The 18,034-nt window shown below is 40.1% G+C and overlaps 1 protein-coding gene across 1 annotated transcript in view; it reads left to right on the top strand.

Annotated features, from left to right (window-relative positions):
- rnf13 (ring finger protein 13) overlaps window positions 1-16,953 on the top strand; it is a 269,744-nt gene extending 252,791 nt beyond the window's left edge. The window contains exons 9-10 of the mRNA XM_059993239.1: window positions 6,501-6,581; window positions 13,935-16,953. Coding sequence (XP_059849222.1) covers window positions 6,501-6,581; window positions 13,935-14,332 — 479 coding nt within the window. The 3' untranslated portion in view covers window positions 14,333-16,953. The remainder of the gene's footprint in view (window positions 1-6,500; window positions 6,582-13,934) is intronic.
- Window positions 16,954-18,034: the final 1,081 nt, after the last annotated feature.

Here is an 18,034-nt window from a genome sequence, read left to right as displayed (position 1 = left end):
GGAATTGAGGGAGTCTCTTGAAGGATATAGAGTATGTAAGGGAACACTACCTATTTTTGCACTATTATTCATTTCTTATATATTGTAATTTATAGTACAGTGAAACCCCAATTTTGCACACCCCGACTTATTGCAAATTTGGTTATAATGCAATGAGTCATTGGACTCCATGTCCATCCATGTCCTTGTCAATACATACTCCCCCTTCTCCAGCCTTGTATCCCTTTTGCCGATCAACTTCTCAGCTCTTGGCTTCATCCCTCCCCCTCCTGTCTTCTCCTATCATTTCGGGTCTCTCCCTCCCCCTCCCACTTCCAAATCTCTTACTATCTCTTTTTCCTGTTAGTCCTGACCCAAACAATTGAGTTATAATGGGGTTCCACTGTATATTTTATGTATTGCACTGTACTGCTACAAAACATCAAATTTCACAACCTACATTAGTGATACTGAATCTGATTCTGAGTACTTAAGAAAGAAGTTGAAAGGGGCCATGAAATATCATTGGCAGGTAATATTGCAGAGAATATCAATACAATCTTTAAGTATATTAGTGCCTCCTGTACCTAATAATGTGGCCACAGAGTGTATGTCTGTAGTCTTCTGCTGATGTAGCCCATCCACTTCAAGGTTTGACATGTGCATTCAGAGGTGTTCTTCTGCACGCCACTGCTGCAATGTGTGGTTACTTAAGTTACTAGAACCTTCCTATCAGCTTGAACCAGTCTGGCCATTCTCCTCTGACCTGTCTCATTAACAAGGCTTTTTCACCCACATGCAAACAAGCTGCAGGAATTCAGCAGGTCGGGCAGCATCCATTGAAACGGGCAGTCAACATTTTGGGCCGAGACCCTTTGTCAGGACTGAAAAAGGAGGGAGCAGGGGCCCTATAAAGAAGGTGGGGGGAGGATGGAAGGTGCCAGGTGCAAAACCAATCAGAGGAAAGATCAAGGGGTGGGGGAGGGGAAGCAAGGAGGGGATAGGCCGGAGAGGTGAAGGAGGAATGTAAGGGGAAAGCACCATGGGTAGTAGAAGAAGACAGAATCATGAGAGAGGTGAAAGGCAGCTAGAAGAGGAGGCAGAATGAAAGTGGGATGGGGGAAGGGAGAGGGAGGGAATTACCGGAAGTTGGAGAATTCGATGTTCATACCAAGGGACTGGAGACTACCCAGACGGTAGATGAGGTGTTGCTCCTCCAACCTGAGTTTGGCCTCATCATGGCAGTAGAGGAGGCCATGTATGGACATATCCGACTGGGAATGTGAAGCAGAGTTGAAGTGGGTGGTAACCGGGAGATCCTGTCTGTTGTGGCGGACAGAGCGTAGGTGCTCAACGAAGCGGTCCCCCAATCTGCGTCAGGACTTGCTGATGTAGAGGAGGCCGCACCGGGAGCACTGGATGCAATAGATGACCCCAGCAGACTCACAAGTGAAGTGTTGCCTCACCTGGAAGGACTGTTTGGGGCCCTGAATGGTAGTAAGAGAGGAGGTGTAGGGACAGGTATAGCACTTATGCTGGTTACCACCCACTTCAACTCTGCTTCACATTCAATATCACTTTTCAATATTTGAAAGGTTTCAATGAGATTTTCCCCCTTCCCCCCCCCACTCATTCTTCTAAACTAGAGTGATTACAGGCCCAGAGCCATCAAGTTCTCCTCATACATTAATTCTTTCATTTCTGGGATTACTTTCATGAACCTCCTCTGGGCCCTCTCCAGAATCATATTTTTCAGATACGAGGCCCAGAATTGCTCATAGTCCTCCAAGTGAGGTTGACCAATGCCCTATCTAGCCTCAGCATTACATTTAAAACTCAATATAGGTAAATACTAAAGATTTTCTGTCAGCTCTACACAAGTTCATTAAGCACAGTGGACTTTTAGAAATGAGAACAAGAGTTTTGAGTTTTATTGATAAAATGGCTGTGGCCATTTGTGGATCGGGGAGGCCTAAACTTGGTGTTCAGAATCAGCCTGTTATATTATTCAGTGGCAACGCCTTTGATATAAGCATGAGGTGTGTCTTCTTGAGATACATCATCTAACTGCTTATTGATTTACCCTCCACGCTGAGGCTCTGTAACTATTCAGACTGCGTTCCCATTGGCGCCTGGAACTAGTTCAGTTGTTGCATCCTGCAGTGGTGTAATTGCTAAATCTGGAAATACTATTCATTTCTCCCAGTAAGTAATACATCATGGAAAGAGTATACAAATCTTTGGAATTCTCTGTCAGTTATTTTGTTTTGATAGAAGCGAGTACAAGTTAAATTAAGTCTTGAGCTTATGAGAAACTGCAAGTTTCCTGTTTTGGTAAAACAGTTATATTTTCACTTTGTTATCTGTAATGGTGTTAGTTTTCTGAATGCTGAAGGAGCCACAGGTGATTATAGACCATTCTCTGGTGGTATGAAATGGAACGAGAAATACTTTATCTGGAGTGTTTCTTTGATACTGTTTCTTTTCAAGGTCAGATAAGTTGCTGTTCATAGAGTACTACAACATGGAAACCAGCCGTTTAACCTAGCTCGTCTGCGCTAACCAAGATTTCCAACTAAATTAATCTCATTTGCCTCATATCCTAATAAACCTTCCCTATCCATGTACCTAAACAAGTACCTTTTAAATGTTAAAGCACCTGCCTCTAACACTTCCTTTGGCAGGTTGTTCCATCTACCGAGTGCCCTGTGTTGCCCCTCAGTTTCCTATTAAATCTCGCCCATCATTGTGTAGACCTCTGCCCTCTTGTTTTTGATTCCTCAAGCCTGCGGAAAAGATGGCACATTGACCCTATCTATACTCCTCATGATTTAATATACCTCTGTAAGATCACTCATCAACCTCCTATGCTCCAAAGAAAAGAGTCCAAGTCTGCCAAAAGTCTCTCCATAACTCAATCCCTCAAGTCCTGACAACAATCCCTTAAATCTCCTTTGCAGTCTTTCCAACTTAATGGAATCTTTCCTTTAGCAGGTGACCAAAATTGAACACAATATTCCAAATGCAGCCTCACCACTCTTTTGCATCTCAGCATAACATCCTAACTTCTAAACTCAGTGCCCTGACTGAACATGCCAAAAGCCTTCTTCACCACCCTGTCCACCTGTGACACCACATTCAGGGAAAACACATACTTTTAACTTAGGTCCTTCTACAATAGTCCCAGAGCTTCTGCCATTCACTGCAAAAGTCCTACCCTCAACTGTCTTCACAAGATGCAGCACCTCACACTTACCTGAATTAAACTCTATTTGCCATTCCTCTGCCCACTTAATTTGCTGGTCAAAATCCCTCTGTAATTTTTGATGACCATCTTTACTGTTTATGACACTGCTTTGATTTAGTGTCATTGGCAAACTTACTAACCATGCCTTGTGTGTTCTCATCTAAATCATTGATATAGATGACAAATTGCAATGAACCTGTACCAAGCCCTGAGGAACACCACAGTTGATCTGTGAATAATTTTGAATAATTGTATTCAAACTTATAAACCCAAAGCAGGTGTAGGGTCACGGACTTCTAAAAATGAAACACAAGTAAATATCTGTAACTTTTAATTCAGTTTTAATTCCAGATATTAAAAAGAACTTCTGTAAACATTCCTTTAATGTGTTAATGATCCTCAAGATACTTGAATAATAACTTTTATTTTAACTTTGAACACAGCATCTGTGGGAAGAGAAAGGGAGTTAACATAAAAAACTCTGTCGGAACAGAGGTATCCTGATTTGCAGAGTGTTTCTAATGTTTTCTGATTTCTAGTATCTGTAGCTTAATGAGTTTTGTTCCAGTAGTGAAAGGTGCTGTGTTGACTTGTGTGAACTATTTTTCAGTTGGGTTACATCCAAAGGGTTGATGGGAGTAGGCAGTTTACTTGGTTTCAGCATGGACTAGATGGGATGAAGGGCCTGTTTCTGTGCTGTACTTTTCTATGACTTTTCTATGAGATTTTGTGATGACATTCATGGACTTTACATTTCTAGGATGAAGCTTCTGCAGATTATGGAGAGATTTTGGCCTGATACACTAGAGGTGGAATATTGGTTCATCAGTTATCATGGTCCTTACAATGCAGGCACTGGCATAATCTGACACCAAGAAAGATCAATCCTCCTACATAATACTTCCTAGACCTGATTATGATAATTTTTGTTTCTTTAGAGGAACCTTTTGATCTGCCCTCCCAATTATCCCTTGTGGCTCGAAATCTAATTTTCCTCCTCCTACTTGTGATCACTTGTTACATGAAATCTACCCAAATGCACATTGTTATGGAATACTTGGTCTGTTTAAGACAGCTGACGATACTGGAGGGTTCAGAGATTGGATTTCTAATATTTGTATTACAATGCATCACAAAAAGGACTTCCTTGAATTAAAGCATTGATAATAGTAAGGGCAAAATATAAATAGAAAATCCTAGAAGCACTTAGGTGAGGCATCATCTGTGGACAGTGAAATGGTTTGAACCTGAAATGGATGAACCCATAAATGCTACCTCATTATTTGTCTTTTGAAACATTGATTAATTTTTGTGTATTACAGTAACTTTTGTTTTGCACTGCACTGTTCCCGTAAAACAACATATTTCATAACGTCAGTGATACTGAAGTGTTAAAACTGTCTGCCTGCATTGATTCTGCCACAGTGGGTTTATTACTTGTCATTTCATGCTGTTCCTTTGATTCAGTGACATCGAGTCACTTTTGGTTTACAATAGCTTATTATGTCAGAGTATTATATTTTAATTGGGTTCTGTTAAATGGATTCCATCAGTAATCTGTTCCAAATGTAGGTAGAGAGGATTCACAAAAATAATTTTACTAAGATTCTCTATCCTTGGAATTTCACACCATATGCCTGTGATATTAAATCTGACTCTGAAAGAGAAATGAAAGACCAATACACAGTGGGATGGAGATTCGGCTTTTGGAGGTTGTTCAGCTTGGTTCCTGGAGACCTTGAAATAATGGAGTTGTTTTAGTATCTCTCAATATACTTGTGTGACTTTGAATAGTCCCAGAAATCTTAAGAATACAAAGGAAGGATTATAATGCACATACTTGTTGCCAGGAAGAGTGCTGAATTTTCTTGCTCTTGAAGCACGTATCTTCATTGCTTGCCAAATCCTAACATCATTTTGATAGATAAATCTGAAAGATCTTTGCAAAATAATGTAAATGGTCATAGGAGAAACATTCCAAAACATCAAACATTTTATAGGGCCGTGGTTTTTATAGAGCTGGAGTGTTTCTCTTTGGAGTGAAGGAGGATGAGAGATGACTTTATAGAGGTTTACAAGAGGCATAGACAGCGTAGACAGCCAGAGATTTTTTTCCAGGGTGGAAATAGCTAAGAAAGGGGGCATAATTTTAAGGTACTTGGAGGAAAGTATAGGGAGGGTATTTTTTACACAGATAGTGGTGGATGCATGGAGCTTGCTGCCGTGGATGGTGGGAGAGCCAGATACATTAGGGGCATTTTAAGAGATTTGGATAGGCATGTGAATGAAAGAAAATTGAGAGCTATGTAAGAAGGAATAGTTATATTGATCATAGAGTAGGTTAAAGGGTCCAGCACAACATCATGGGCTGAAGGACTTGTACTGTGCTGTACTGTTGTAAGGCCATAAGTGTGGCTGACCCATGTGTTCACCGGAGGGATTATTTCACTGCACACATACAAGGAACTCCACACCGAAAGCTTGTAGCTCTTTGTCCTAAGCATTAAAAGTTATTGTGCTGCCTGGTTCTGTTTGGTGGGCTGTAGGTAAGCTCTGTGCTGGAGGGGCGGACTGCCACTCACATGTTAAGCAAGACCTACAAAACATAATGGATACAACCCAGGCCATCACAGGAAAATCCTACCCCACCATTGAGCAAGGAGTGGTGCCTCAAGAAAGCAGCATTCATCATCAAGAGAGAGCGCGCGCGCGCACACACACACACACACACACACTCACACACTCACACACTCACACACTCACACACTCACACACTCACACACACACACACACACACACACACACACACACACACACACACACACACACACACACACACACACACACTCACACACACTCACACACACTCTCACACTCACTCCTGAACCAGCACGGATAACTTCTGTCACCCCAACACTAAACTGATTCCACAAGCTACAGACTCACTTTCAAGGACTCTACAGTTCATGTTCTGTTATTTATTATGTTTTTTTAAATATTTGCACAAATTGTTTTATTTTGCATGTTGGTTGTTTGTCAGACGTGGTGTAGATTTTCATTGATTCTATTGTATTTCTGTTTTGCAGTACTGTACGTGGCAACATTTTTTTGATAGTAAATTTACTTTGAACTTTAAAATTGTGTATTTTTTCATCACTCTACAGAGCGTTTGTCGGGAACAAAATGGCACAGTGTTTCATGTCTGGTTAGTCTTGTGTAAGAATATGTGGTCATTAGAATAGCTAAGGGTATAACTATTCCTATGTTTCTGCAGGGGATGAGTATGAGGTCTGTGCAATTTGTCTGGATGAATATGAAGAAGGTGACAAGCTTCGCATCCTGCCTTGTTCACATGGTAAGCAAGTATTTCCCAATCCGGTAACAAGCAAGTAAAATTCTAAATATTTGATTCTCCTTCTCACCAGCAAATTCTTCATTCACTGCAACGCTCATCAGAAATCGAGAAAAAAATTTAAATTACCATGAGAGATGATCAGGGTGACAGGCCATTCTGGCCCAATGAGCCCAATTGCCCCCATGTGACCAGTTAACATAGCAACCCGTACATCTTTGGAATGTGGGAGGAAACCAGAGCATCCGGAGGAAATCCACACGGTCGTGGGTAGAATGTACAAACTCCTTATAGATAACGACAGAACTGAGCAAGATCACTGGCGCTATAATAGTGCTACACCAACCATATGCTATCATGACAGCCAAACAAGTTTATAAAGGCAGGCTTGTACTGAATGTAAAGCAGACCAAAATCAGCACTATTCCTTTAGATTTCAGTAATACAGTTCTGAAAAACTGTATTACAATAAAGATTTTCTTTAAAACAAGTTCAAAAACTTGATGTAAAAGATCTAAGCTGTTAGTTGTTATGAGTTAGCCAGGGTGTTGATGGTGATGGAGTAGAACTAATTTCTAATCAACGATTTTCTATAGGAATTTACACTCAGTAGCCACCTCCTGTACCTAATAAAGAAGCCACTGAGTGTATGTTCGTAGTCTTCTGCTGCGGTAGCCCATCCACTTCGAAGTTCAGTGTTTTGTGTGTTCAGAGAAACTCCCTGCACACCACTATTATAACACGTGGTTGTTTGAGTTACTGTCTCCTTCCTGTCAGCTTGAACCACTTTGACCATTCTCCTCTGACTCTCATTAATAAGCCATGCAATAAAGTTTTAAAGGAGAGGTAATATTTTTCAGGAAAGCAAGATTGAGAGATTGATAGGGTGAATAGCAAGAGGTTGTTACCCTGGGAGAGTCTAGAACCAGAGGTTGTAATCTTGTGTTAAGAGATGGAGATGGGAAATTGCTTAAATCTTTGTAGTTATTCCAGATTACTGAAGGAAATTGTGGAATCCTTGATTATTTTTTATAAAGTCTTCATTGGTGTCTGGTTGCTACAGAACTGGAGGAATGATAACATCGTATTATTGCTCAACAAAAAGGATAAACAAAGTATTTACAACCAGTTAGTGTACTGGACAAATTATTGGCATTCATTCTAAGGGACAATATAAACTTTTGTTTAGGAAGGTTTCAATTAACCCACAGCACTCAACAACACGACCTGAAACATTATCATTTCCTTCACCCTCACAAAACTGCTTGGCCTACTGAGTTCCTTCAGTAGATTGTTTGTTGCTACACTCAACAAAGCTTTATTGGGGAGAGTGGCTGTCTGATAAACTTGAACTTGAGGTAATTAGATTGATGTGGTTTAGTTGGAATTTAGTAAGGTTTTGGACAAGGCTGTTCATCACCAAAAAGTAAGGGCTCACAGGATCCAAAATTGGCTCATTGGGAGGAAGCAAAAGGTCATAACTAACTTGTGACCAGTGGAGTTTCTCAAGTGCCCTTGTCTTCTATAACAATAATGATTTTTGTACCTAAATCTAGCAAATAGAAAAGTTTGCAGATGATTCCAAACAACTCCTGCAAAGTGGCCACTGGCTGTAGACCATCCACTTCAGAGATTGGCATGTGTATTCAGACGTGTTCTTCTGCACGCCACTTTTATAACGTGTAGTTTTTTGAGTTATTGTTGCTTTCCTGTCAGCTTGAACCAGTCTGGCCAATCTCCTCTGACCCATCCCATTAACAAGGCATTTTTGCCCAGAAAACTGCCACAAACTGGACGTTTTTTCTTGTACTCAAATCGTTTTCTGTAAACTCTAGAGACTTTTGTGTGTGAAAATTCCAGGAGATCAGTTTCTGAGATACTCAAACCACCCCGTCTGAAACCAAGAATTATTCAATGATCAGAGTCATTTAGATATTTTAGGGTGTTTAGAGGACAAAGAAGAGGAAGTGTTGGGCTTTCTAATGAATGTTAAGGTGGATAAGTCCCCAGGACCTGGTGGGATTTATCCCAGGTTATTGAAGGAGACAAGATGAGATTCTGGCCCTTGTGTCCTCTCTAGCCACAGGTGAGGTCCCAGAAGGCTGGTGAATGGCTAATGTTGTACCTCTCTTTAAGAAGGGAACATGGGAAAATCCTGGGAATTATAGACCAGTGAGTCTCATGTCACTTGTAGGGAAATGGGTGCAGAAAATTCTTAGGGTTAGGATACATGAGCATGCGGAAATCCATGGCCTAATTAGGGAGAACCAGCATGCCTGACCAATTTGATTGAGTTTTTTGACAAGAGAGAGTGGTGAGGATAGGGCAGTGAATGTTGTCACTATGGATTTTAATAAGGCATTTGGCAAAGTCCCTCAAGGGAAGCTAATCCAGAAGATTAAGATGCACGGGATCTGCAACAAATTGGCTGTTTAGATTAAGAACTGGCTTGCCTATAGAAGACAGGGTAGTGGTTGAAGTGAGCTGAAGGTTTGTAATTTGTGCTGGGCCCTCTGCTGTTTGTGTTGTATATTAATGATCTGGATGGGTTAGTAAATTTGATGATGATACCAAGATTGTTGGAGTCATGGATACAGCAAACAGGCAACGAATACAGCCCAATATAGATCAGTTGTAGGAATAGGCTGAGAAATGGCAGATGGAGTTTTACCCAGATAAATGTGAGGTGTTGCACCTCAGTAGGGCAAATTCAAGTAAGCAGTACACTGTTGAGGGCAAACAGAGAAATCTTGGGATAAAAGTTCACAGCTTCTTGAAAGTGGCTACACAGATTGATAAGGTGGTTAAGAAGGCTTATGGAATGTTTGCTTTTATTAGTCGAGTTCAAAGCCAAGAGGTTATGTTGCAACTTTTATAAAACTCTGTTTAGGCCATATCTGGAGTATTGTGTACACTTCCAGGTGCCCCACTATAGGAAGGATGTTGAGGCTTTGGAGAGGGTGCAGAAGAGCTTCACCAGGATATTGCCTGGTTTAGAGGACATGTGCTGTCACAAGAGGCTGGATAAACACAGGTTGTTTTATCTGGAGCGTTGGAGGCTGAGGGGAGATCTGATAGAGGTTTACAGGATTGTGAGAGACACAGACAGAGTGGACAGGGTATCTGTTCCCCAAGATTGAAATGTCTAATAGCAGAGAATGTGGATTGAAGGTGAGAGGGGGGTAGATTCAAGGGGGATGTGAGGGGTAAGCTTTTTTTACTCAGAGTAATAGATATATAGAACGCGCTGCCTGGTATGGTGGTGGAGGCAAATACATCAGAGGCTTTTAAGGGGTGTTTGGATAGGCATGTGGATGTAAAGAAGATGGAGTAGGTAGGAGGGATTACTGTTTGGCTGTTTTTGATTTGCTTTTTAGCTGGTTCAGCACAATATTGTGGGCTGAATGGCCTGTTCCTGTGCTGTACTCTTCTATGTTCTATAACATGCTAGGACAGGAAGACCGAAAATCCTTTGTGGCAAAGGATTGGACAGATTCGGGTTGTTTACACGAGGCTGAGAGGGTATTTAAGTCATATAATAGAGGGACCTAGATAGTGTTAATGGGAAGAACACATTTTGCTGGTCAAAGGGGTAAAACAGAACAAGGGCATGGATTAGATTTGATTATAGAATGGTCAAAAGGGATTGGAGGAAAATGTTTTTACCCAGTGGGTGCTGAAATAGGAACTGACTGTGTGAGGGGATGGTGGAGATAGAACACTTCCATTACACCAAGGCACTCTGGGCCTTGAACATACTTAATGTTAGCATGAAGTAAGAATTCTACTGGTTCATTAATCCCGAGAGGAGAGGATGATCTTCACTTCAGACATAGAACATACAACATTACGGCACATACTGACGCTGTTGTGCTGACCCCTTTACTCTGAGACCATACCACCTAGTTCTACGTACTCCAATGAGGAAGCATCCCATCAGTGTCACGTCAAGAATCTTAACTGGTAAGTCCCTCTTTGTTTTTAAATTCCAGTGAGCCCAGTTACAACCTGCTTAAGATTTCCTCATAAATCAAATGCATTCAACACAGGAATCAGTCTAGTGAACCTTTTGTGACCTACCTCCAATGGATAGGATTATAATATGAATATCCCAGGACAAATCCATACCTCAAGTGCTCTCTGTGTGGAGTTTATACATTCTCTCTATGACATCGTGGGTCTTCTCAAGGCACTGGAGTTTCCTGCCACATCTAAAGTTGTGCGGGTTGGTAGGTTAATTGCCCAAGGTGAACATCCCCGAGTGGCACAAGTTACTGAGTTAAACAATGGGATTGATATAGAATTAGTAAGTAAATGTTGACAGTTGCTAAAGGACCTGCCTCAGTGAATATCTCTCTTATTCCATTTAGTGTTTCAGATAAGACTGTGATAAGACTGCTGAACAGATCCTGACCCGGATCTGGGCCGTACCTTCAAAATATCTGGACCTGTCTTGCACTACCTTACTTTCCCTTTTCTATTTTCTAATTACGATTTATAATTTAATTTTTTTTATTATATTTATTTTGATTTGTACTTCAGGGAGCGCGAAGTGCAGAAAAAAGTATCACTGATGATTGTACACTCTAGTATCAATTGTTTGGTGACAATAAAGTAAAGATGCCGATCTCGTTTCTCTTTCCACAGATGCTGAGCGATTCCGGTAGTTTTAGTTCAGATTAAAACATAGGAGCAGAATTAGGCCATTCTGCCCATTGAGTCTGTTCCTATGTCTTAATCTGAAATAAAATCTGTAGATTGCCAGATCCTAGTTTTTTTTAAATTTTCTACTGTTCCATTTGGCTTCCTAATTTCTTGCTCTGTGAGCACATCCTGATCCGTCTCTGCTACAAAGCTGTACATGCTCTGTCTATCTGAATATTCAATTCAGCATCTGTTTGTTATTCTTACTAAAGTGGATAACCTTGCATTCCTAATATCCTACATTTGCTAAACCTTTACCTACTCCCTTCATCTATGCATGTTCCCTTTGCTGGTGCGTTGCCTGCCCCAAAACCTGCTGTACCACTTACATATGTAACACACAGAGATTTGGCTGACATTAGGCACTATGCTACTGTGCCACTACCTAGCAACGTATGTAGTAGCACAGTAGCAGAGCAGCTAGTGTAACACTTTACGGTGCAAACAATCGGTTCAATTCCTGCTGCTGTCTGTAAGGAGTTTGTATCTTCTCCGAGTGACTATGGCTGGGGTTCCTCCGGTTTCCTCCCACATTCCTAATCCCACTTTAGAGCTGGTGAGTTGTGCTGACAGTTACACATCCTTGGACTGTGTTGGTCGTGAAACATATCAACTCTTGCCCAAAAAGTGACTTAGATCCACCCCAATTTGCCTACTGGAGCAATAGGTTCACAACAGATGCCATCTCCTTGGCTCTTCACTCAACCCTAGAACATCTGGACAGCAAAGATGCACACATCAGGATGCTTTTTATTGACTACAGCTCAGCATTCAATCAATCATCCCCTCAACACTAATCATTAAGCTCAAAAGACCTTGGCCTCAATACCTCCTTGTGTCAATTTCCTCGCTTGCAGACCCCAGTCAGTTCAGATTGGCAACAATATCTCCTCTATAATCTTCCTCAGCACAGGTGTTGCACAGAGCTGTGTGCTTTGCCCCCTGCTCTACTTGCTTTACACTTATGGCTGCAGCTAAGCACAGCTCCAGTGCCGTATTTAAGTTGCTGAATATACAACTGTCATAGGCCAATTCAAAAATGGGGATTACTCAGATGAGGGAGATTGAACATCTGGCTGAGTGGGGTGACAACAACAATCTCTTAGTCACTGTCAGCTGAACATTGACTTCAGGAGGAGGAAACTAGAGGTCAATGAGCCAGTCCTCATTGGAGGATTGGCGGTGTTAGTGTCAGCAGCTTTGAATTCCGTGGTGTGATCATTTCAAGCACCTGTCCTGGGCCCAGTTTGCAAGTACTATTACAAAGAAAACTCGGCAGTGTCTCTACTTCCTAAAGAGTTTGTGAAAATTCAGCATGACATCTAAAACTTTGATAAGTATGAGATGTGAGCATATTGACTGGTTGCATCACAGCCTGGTATGGAAACGCCAATGCCCTCGAACAGAAAATCTTCCAAAAAGTAGTGCATGTGGCCCAGTCCATCACGGGTAAAGCCCTCCCCCTGCCCTCCAATTGAGCACGTGTACATGAAACACTGTCATAGGAAAGCAGCATCCATCATGAATTTCAGATGTGTATATGGTGGTATACATGTACTTTGATAATACATTTACTTTGAACTTTGCTTCAATGTACTTGTGACTAATAAAGTTGATCTTTAAACTTATATAAATTATTATATGTTATGAAATGTTAGGATGACAGATCCCTGAGGCCAGCCTGTAATTTATAAGCACGATGACCTTATCCTGCTATGTTTTTGTTTGTTTATCAATGCTGATACAGGTTTCCTCCGCTATCTGAAAGTAGAGCATTCCTATGAAACCTTTCGTAAGCCGAAATGGCGTAGAGTGAAGAAGTAATTACCACTAATTTATATGGGAAAAATTTTTGAGCGTTCCCAGACCCAAAAAATAACCTACCAAATCATACCAAATAACACATAAAACCTAAAATAACACGAACATATAGTAAAAGCAGGAATGATATGATAATTACACAGCCTATATAAAGTAGAAATAATGTATGTACAGCGTAGTTTCACTTACCAGAATCGGGAGGGTTTAGCCAAAACAAATTTGTAGAAAAAAATCGGCAAGTACACACATGCCCACACACCTGCCCGCGCAAGGCTTCACGGTCATGGTCGTCTTTCTCGGGGTAAACACAAGTTTAAAGTGAGCGCCTTTTTTCGTAAAAGCAAAAATCCTCTTCGGATTTCTTTCGGTTAGCTAAAACAGGTACTAATGTAAGTCTTTCGTAAAAGCAAAGTGGCGTAAAGTGAACTTTCTTAAAGCTGGAGGACACCTGTACATTATCCAAAATACCATGAACTCTAAATCATTGACTCTGCATGTGGCGTTTTATCAAATGTCTTTTGGAAATGCAAGTATATTGTATCGACTGCTTCACCATTATCAGCTCAGCTTGTTGCATTACCAAAAACCTGGTTGAATTTGTCATTCTTCTGCTTTTCATAAAAGTACGCGTTGAACCTGCTTGATTGTGTTCGATTACTTTTCAAATGCTGGATTCCAATATCTTCCCAGTACATGACCAATAACTTCCTGTTTTCTGTCTTCTTCCAATTCTGGATAGAGGTGTTTTTGTAGAGATTCCAAATAGCATTGTATAAAGTACATGCCGTTTAGTACTACTGTTTGTCAGTCCTCTTTCATTTCCTTTCCCAGCATATCACTGCAAATGTGTGGACCCATGGCTAACGAGAACAAAGAAAACCTGTCCCGTCTGCAAACAGAAGGTGGTGGCATCTCAGGGAGAGTCTGATTCGGACACTGATGAGGTGGACAGCAGCCATGAAGAAAATGACGACGCTTCTGAGAACACTCCTCTGCTGAGGTCCTCACTCGCCTCCACCAGTGCTCACTCCTTCGGTACCATGACAGAGTCTCAGTCCCACCCAGAAGCTGTGGAATCCTCTGACTATGAATATGATGATGAGGAGGAAGGAGACAGCAGTGAAGCTGAGGATGGCATTAATGAAGAAGCAGTAGTTCAGGTGCAACAGGCAAACCCTGAAGCCAGCACAGGAAAGAGAGGAGCCAGAGAGCCATTTGGAGTAGTTTGATGATTGTTTTTAAATGCAAAATCTGCACATCCTTCAAAAACAATGTGTCAAAATTAAAAGTTGGGGAAATTTTTCAGTTTGCTTTTCCACCGTTTAATGTATTGCAACTTCGCGACGTATATAAATGCAAACTTTCTAAGAATTTAAAAAAACCTTTCACAGGTTCTCACTGTGAGGCTTCTGGAATGACATGCAGCTCTCATGTAATGCAGGGCTGCCAATCACTAATTCTTGGTGACCTAATACAGATCAAAGCTGAGCAGTCTAATGTTTCCCCAGAATCACTGCCGCCTGATTTATCATTACCGCGGCAACCTTGAAAAGTGTTGCATTGATCACAGAACTACCAGGTAGCTGGGTTGAACCAGTTCCATAGATCATATAGAGTGACTTCAACACTAAGTAAGCAACTTGTATACTAAGGTAGCTAAATATCTGACTGATCCTTTGTTTAAAAAAAAGCTTTAATCATGTAATTTTCTGAGTTTCCTGTATATATTCTGCTTTCAACCCTACAATCCAGGCTGTTGTTTTAGATATGCGATACGTATTTGTCCCTATCAGGTGTATTGCAGCAACTGAAATTCTCAGCTCTTTTGGGATTTGATTTTAAATTCCTGCGCCTGATTTCATTTACTATAGATCAATAAATTGTCATGCCATTAGGTAGAAAAGGACTAATTTTCTACTGAACTCTCCCAATAAATGCTTTAGAAATTGCCTCCAGTTTCTATGTTAAGGTAATATTTGGAATTTGCAGTATGTGAGGGAGTTTAGAACTTTGAGTATATTAAAGTAGAATTTTAATTTGAGCTGTTTGAACAAAGTTTGTATAAATTACCTCTACAATTATATGTATGTACTATGTGCCAAGATGGTGCATATATAAATGATCTTGAAAGCTAAGATTCTTAATAAAAATGTTATAATGAAAATAGTTTACACCTATTGTGATGATGATGCTGACTAGACTTGCTCTGCTTCTTGCACTTGATCTCTGTCACTGAGGGGAGATGTCATATTATATGAACCATAGAACAGTACCAGCCCATCGGCCCACAATGCAGGAACTCAGCCTGTCAAACAACATTTCAACGTAGAACTGTACTGCACAGTCCAGGCCCTTCAGCCCATGATGTTGTGCTGACCTTTAAACCTACTACAACATTAATCTAACCCTTCAGGCCCTCCATTTTTCTAAGAGTCTCTTAAATGTCCCTAATGTATCTGCCTCTATTACTACCAGCTCTGGTAGCACATTCCACACACCCACCACTCTGTGTGTATGAACTCTGCTATCCTTCCCATACTTTCCTCCAAACACCTAAATATTATGTCCTTTTGTTTTAGCTCTTTGTGCCCTGAGAAAATGTCACTCGTTGTCTATCTCTGTCCCTTATCATCTTGTACAGCTCTACCACATCACCGCTCAGCCATATTTTACTCAACCTTTCATCATAAGACATGCTCTCCGATTTAGGCAGTATTCTGGCAGATCTCCTATGCACCCTCTCGAAAGCTTTCATATCCTTCCTATGAGACAACCAGAGCTGAACACAATATTCCAAGTGTGATCTAACCACACTTATAGATCTGCATCATTACCTTGTGGCTCTTGAACTTGGCTTCCTGACTCATGAAAACCAACATACCATACACCTTCTTAACCACCCTATCAACTAATGTAGCAACTTTGAGAATCTATAAATGTGGCCCTAATATCCCTCTGATCCTCCACATTGTTAAGAAGCCTGCAACCCTGTATTCTGTCTTCATGTTTGATTTTCCAAAGCTTATCACTTCTTTGAACTTCATCTGTATATGAATCCTCCATATAGAAGTAGAGGATTTGACCATATGGAGTTTATCACTCAGTTACCTTCAAGTAGGAGGATACAATCGATCTGTTGCTTTCATCTGCTTGAATCCTCTTTTGGAAGCAGGATCTGGGGGGTGGGGAAGAAAATCTCGTGGCAACAATGCTGTAGTCTCAGAATGGATATGCTAAATTAATATGGTCTGTTTTTATTAGATAGGCAACATGGTTATTATGGGAATGACGCATCCTGTTGCGTAATTAAGGACCTACAGCAGAAATGTTTGGGTATTTGCTTCCAGATGTGATTGGATTGGACTATAATATTTGGGTGTACTTTATTCATTTGTTTTTTTCTTAATGTTTTTAACAAATTGCTGACCAGTATTCTGTTGGAGCATAGTGCATAGTATATGCAAAAAAGTAAAGTTTATTCTAAGTTTCATTGAAAATCATCTCCCAAGACAGTACTACTATTTTAATGGCAGTTGCTTTCTGTAGTTCCACCCTTGTAAGTTTAAACTGAATAGTTGTATCTTGTACCATCGAGGGGGGAAAAATGTTTAATAATTTTTGTTACAAAAAGGTACGATCCAATCTGATACAATTTAAAGGTTTGCTTTCAGCTTTCTAGGTTTAAGCACAGCTGAACTTTGGATCAATTGAAAGTACATTTAAGCTTTAAGAAATGTTTTCTTGGCAACATTCCTGTGAACTCTGGAACAGACAAATGTAATCAACTTTAGAAATGATTGGTAGAATGATTATGTTGGGAGTCTGAAAGTCACCATCTCAGCAGATCAATTATACATTTTGAAATTATTGCAAGGCCTCAGCAAATTAATATTGGTTCAATAAGATTGTAGTAGCTTCAAGTTACCTTACCTCTGGATAAAAGGTGACAGTTTGTCTTAATATGTTCTGATACTTGTTAGCTGCTGTGATTCCATAAGGAGCATGTGCTGCTTGTTTTTGTCAATAATTCCTTTAGATGATTCTAATCTGTTACATACTTGTACAATATAACAGCAAATGTCTTTATTTCCAAAATTGCTGGGTAATCTTTTCATTCCAAAACATGAGATTTTCTTCATTATAACACAGCTGCAAACATTTAAAATGAAATAAAGCTGTCTTCCATAAAGATCACTTTAAGTTCTTGCAGCATTATCACAGGAGTATTTTTAAAGATGTACAAAACTACTTTTCTGAGGATAACACAGGTGCTCTCTGGTCCCCTGTTTCTGAGGTAGATAATGACAACAGGACTTTTATTCATAATCAACATATGTTGATCTGACTGGACATTACTATTTTCCTTTACCACAATGCAATATTACCAAGTGTAATATTTTTGAACTGACTACCTTGTCTATTGAATTTTGGAATGATTTACAAATAGCTCTAATATTGTATATTCAATTCTGACTTAAGAATTTTTAAATATATCCCAATCAAAAAAAACCTTGACACTTAATTTTAACCTGCATTTTTAAAAATGTTAGTGATACTAATGCAATTACTAAGAGAATGTATCTCAAATATCTGAATTCCTCTTTTCCATTCTAGCAGTTATCATACTTTATGGTTTATTTTTCGATGCATTATTTCCTTCTAACTTCTGAGAGATATTCCCATTTTGAATAATACACATTAAATTTAATATTTATGTAGCTTCTATTCTCAATAGATGCTACACGTGCACTACTTTAAAAGAAAACTGCACTACAAAGCTATTCTTTGATTTATTTTCAACTGAGGCAATGTTATTGTAATCATTTCATAGAATAAAAGACGTTTCCAAATGTTTGAGTTAATAGTGTGTTGAAATGCTTGTGTTTTTAGTTGAGTTGAACAGATCCTTGGCATTCGATGGTTTTACTTGC

The sequence above is a fragment of the Hypanus sabinus genome, chromosome 2 (genome assembly GCF_030144855.1).
Source record: "Hypanus sabinus isolate sHypSab1 chromosome 2, sHypSab1.hap1, whole genome shotgun sequence".
Lineage (NCBI taxonomy): Eukaryota > Metazoa > Chordata > Chondrichthyes > Myliobatiformes > Dasyatidae > Hypanus > Hypanus sabinus.
This window is presented reverse-complemented; position numbering and strand designations above follow the sequence as displayed.